Source organism: Nannospalax galili, unplaced genomic scaffold (genome assembly GCF_000622305.1).
Source record: "Nannospalax galili isolate Female #2095 unplaced genomic scaffold, S.galili_v1.0 scaffold735, whole genome shotgun sequence".
NCBI lineage: Eukaryota > Metazoa > Chordata > Mammalia > Rodentia > Spalacidae > Nannospalax > Nannospalax galili.
This window is the reverse complement of record NW_008337053.1, coordinates 267,517-271,934: the sequence shown is the minus strand read 5'-3', so window position 1 is coordinate 271,934 and position 4,418 is coordinate 267,517. Positions and strand designations below refer to the sequence as shown.

The 4,418-nt window shown below is 41.6% G+C and overlaps 1 protein-coding gene across 1 annotated transcript in view; it reads left to right on the top strand.

Annotated features, from left to right (window-relative positions):
* Nucleotides 1-4,418, top strand: part of Fbn1 (fibrillin 1) — a 223,254-nt gene that overhangs the window by 117,299 nt on the left and 101,537 nt on the right. Inside the window, exons 11-12 of the mRNA XM_008831779.3 lie at nucleotides 2,697-2,882; nucleotides 3,507-3,647. Of these exons, the coding sequence (XP_008830001.1) occupies nucleotides 2,697-2,882; nucleotides 3,507-3,647 (327 nt within the window). The remainder of the gene's footprint in view (nucleotides 1-2,696; nucleotides 2,883-3,506; nucleotides 3,648-4,418) is intronic.

The window sequence follows — 4,418 nt, the reverse complement described above, 5'->3', positions numbered from 1 at the left end:
TTTTGGTGGTTCCCATGCCTTTAGATATCCATCCATTTCTTTTAGGTTTTCAAATTTGGTAGCATATAGGTTTTTAAAGTATTCCCTTATAATGTTCTGTATCTTTCTGGTGTCTGTTGTAATGTTTCCCCTTTCAGAGGTAGGCATATTTAACCAGATGCAAATTGGCAGAATGGCCGGTGAGGCTGAGTTACAAATGCATTTCCGTGGGACATAGTACTATACGTTAGAATCTTAGTCATAGTGTAATTGATATTAGTGGCTGACAGTCGTATAGAAAGTTGCTACGTGAGAATCACTTGGTCACTGTGGTAATAAAAATATGACCATTCTAGCAAGAAAGAAAAATGAAAAAATCACACAGTTAGTTTGCCTATAGAAGAACTCTTGACAACCTATGGCCGTGTGTAGGAAAGCTACAAATGAATAAAATAAATATATCCCTTAAAACTGGATGCTGTTTAAAAATAGCATGGTGGAAACCCAGAAAAAAAGTGTCATAGCCCTAAGGAAGATTTATTCTGATTAAGACTTAGTACTGCTAAAAATATCACGCAACCCTCAAATATGCAAACACAGGAAATAAATAATTGAGTCGGGGTGTGCCAGCTCAGAGGACAACCATACAGCATTCACAGCAGCCCCACTAACCCTTGGGATTCCTTCTTTCCCGTAGATCACTTCTCCAATCTCTTAGTTGTCTTACAAGTAAGTAGTCTTCAAGGCTTTGTCTCCATGCCTTTGCCTCTTTACTTCACATTTCTGTTCTTTTTATGTTTATGGCAGTACATGATCCAGCCAAGGGCCTCTTGCACGTTTTGCAAGCACTCTACCACTACACTAACACCTAGTTCTACCTTCCACATTTATTAGATGAGCTGTTCCACCTCCCTACTCCAAGTGTCCAAACTAGGGCTGATTTCTTCTCTAGGCTTCACTGTCCTCCACAGCTGTTGTGTGATATCCCCTTTTGGCTATCTGACATTTCATATCTCATATGTTTGAAGTATAATTTGACTTCTGTCCATCACATCTATCCCTAGATAGATTTCTTCTCTCAGTAAAAGGCACCAGCATCTGCCTATCTGGACAACCCAAAACACAAACCTTTGCATATAAAGTAAAACCCAAGATTTTTAAAGAAACTTTTGAGGGTGGGTGTGGTGTTGCATGACTTTAATCCCAATACTCGGGAGGCAGAGACAGGTAGATATCTGAGATAGAGGCCAGCCTGGTGTACTTCATAAGTTCTAGGCCAGCTGGGACTACAGGGAGATCCAGTTTCAAACCAAAAGAGAGAAAGGCTGAGACTTTTGGGGGCCTGAGAGATGGCTCCGTGGTTAAGAGCACTGGTTGTTCTTGCAGAGAGTATCTTGGTTCGGTTTCCAGCACCCACAGAGCAACTGACAACCGTCAATAACTCCAGTTCCAGGGGACTCATTGCCCTCTCGGCCCCTGGGAGCACTGCAACATCTGTGCTCTTATATACATGCAGGCAAAACATTCATACACATTAAATAGAAATTAATAGAAAAAAAACTTTTGAGACAGGGTGTTATGTAGCCCAGGCTGGCCATAACCTCACTGTGTAACCAAGGATGCTCTTGAACTTCTGATTCACCTGTCTGTACCTCCCAAGTGTTGGGGTAGTGGGAGTATGCCACCACACCCAGCTTATCAAACTTATTTTTCTTTTTAATTTTTACAACTTTTCCAAAGAATTTCTCTGTTTTATTGATATATTTTAATAATGGAATTTCTATATCTCTATCCACATTTATTAATTTTATGGATGGTGCATATGCCATGGAGCACAGGTGGAGGTCAGAGAACAATTTGTGGGAGTTGGTTCTCTCTTTCCACAATATGGGATCCAGGAGTCGAGCTCAGATTGTCAGGGCTTGATGGCAAGTATCTTTACAAGATTTGCCATCTCACTGGCACTCTCTCTATATATTAGACATTAATTTATTTATTTTGTGTGTCTGTAAACTTTTAAATCATTAGTTTTTCAATGCCATATTCCTTAATTTTTAACTTTAAATTTTTAAAAAGTATTTTATTTATTATTTTTGCATGTATTGCCTGTATGTATGTAAGTGCACCTGTGCCATGCATTGTCTGCGGATGCTAGAAGAGGGCATTAGATCCCCTGGAACTGGAGTTATGGATGGTTGTTAGCTGCCATGTAGGTGCTGAGAACCAAACTCACATCCTCTGCAAGAGCAGCCAGTGCTCATTATTGCTGAGCCATCATTCCAGCTCCATTAATTAACTTTTAAAGTTAGCATACAAAGTAATGGATTTCAAGACAGCATTTTCATACATCTGTGTCATTATGCTTTGCCCTGATTAGAGCTCAAGCCTGGTGTTCTCGTTAGAGTCTGTGGAATCCACACTGGGACCTACTGGAGAAAGCGACACCTTACATTTTCCCTGGTGAATTTCAACGTTGTAAAGACATCCTAGATTTTTGGAGGAACATGTTGTACCTAGTCTAGAGAGTTTCTGATTTTGAATTATAGTCTCAATGGAAGTTATTGTAGGCATTAAAAATGTGAATGAAGTAATTTAGAGTGCTTTTCCCTTAATTCCAAATGACTAATGTGCTTTGGTTTCTTTAAAAGGGTGTCCTCTCTAGGCCTATCACAGCAGCGTGGCACTGCTGATCGTTTGTGTTGTGTTGTGTTTTCCAGAGGATTTCAACAAGCTGTGCTCTGTCCCTATGGTAATTCCTGGGAGGCCAGAATATCCTCCTCCACCCGTTGGCCCCATTCCTCCAGTTCAATCTGTGCTTCCTGGCTTTCCTCCTGGCCCTGCAGTTCCACTCCCTCGGCCACCCCCAGAATATCCGTATCCATCTCCATCGCGGGAGCCACCACGTAAGAGTTCAGAAGTCACCTACTTATTTTAGTTGCATTAGTTAGGATGTGCGTGCGTGTGTGTGTGTGTGTGTGTGTGTATTATTTCTCATGCCACTTTAGTTATTAAATATGTTTAGCAATTGTTAGATTAAGTTTTTATGTAGCTTCACATATTTCTTAATTTTCTTATTTTATAGCTAAAAATGGAAGCCTTCTATTTTCCAGAGATTAATGTCTTTTTTGTTATTGATATTTTCAGCTGAATTTGGGAGGGTTATGGGAATGACTAAAATCTGATTCACAGAATGAATTTATAATACAGAATATATAAAGTTATACTTTGGGTTATTTAGTGTGCGAAGCAGTTTTGCAAGCAGTTATTTATCAACAACTCACCACCTTGGTTATTCCCCCACACTGGGGGCTTGAGCCTGAGGTGAGTAGGGCGGGCAGAGGCAAGCAGAGGAGCAGCTGCGGCGTGGCCGAGGTGCGGCTGTGCTGGCAGAGGGCAGGATGGAACCACCGTTAGATTAGGCCCTCGCTCAGAGTGTCCCCTTCCCTTATGAACCAGCAGCTTGTCCATTATCACCAGGTTAAAGTACTAACGAATGCTTTTAATGGAGTTCCTTGCTGTTCTTCTAGGGGTGCTACCTTTCAATGTCACTGACTACTGTCAGTTGGTTCGCTATCTCTGTCAAAATGGGCGCTGCATTCCGACTCCTGGCAGCTACCGGTGTGAGTGCAACAAGGGATTCCAGCTGGATCTCCGTGGGGAGTGCATTGGTATGTGACTCACCACCCATTTGGCACCAAGAGAGTGCTGCAATTATTTTTTATAATTGTTTGCATTGGGTTTCTGTTGCTGTTGTAGCAAATTATATCACACTGTGGCTTAAAACAGTAGAACTTCTAGATAGGCTGGCTAGATTCACCAGAAGGGTAAGTAGTGGGGAAGGGCTGGGGGAGCCGACAACAGCAGACAGTAGCAGGGATATCAGAGTATAAGGGCTCTGGGGTGGGGGGTAGGCTATGAGAGGGTGCCATCTGGGAAGTGGGTGTGTAGTCAAATGAGATGGTTTGGGATGTTCTGTGTGATATACAGACACACACACAAAAATCAACAAATTTTTTAAAATGTATTATATTTGAGGAGGAAGCATGGAAATTTTCATCATGCTAATTAGTTGATATGATAAACATTACCATTGAAATCTACCCGATGACCTAATAGACATATACAGGTGCCAAGGATCAGAGTACTACCGATTATGACTAGTAATAATCAGATACATACAGATTAGAGATGCAAGCGCCAACATCTCAGTGTTAGTATCAAAAACAATGAGTCTTTCTGCAAGGAACAATATATTCTAAAATGAAATGGAGGGTTTTTTGTTTTTATTTTTTGGTCTTTTTGAGACAGGGTCTCCCTATAGCCCCAGCTGTCCTGGAACTATATACACCAGGCTGGTCTTGAACTCAGAGATACACCTGCCTCTGCCTCCCGAGTGGTGGGATTAAAGGCGCACGCCACCACACCCAGCACAGAGATCT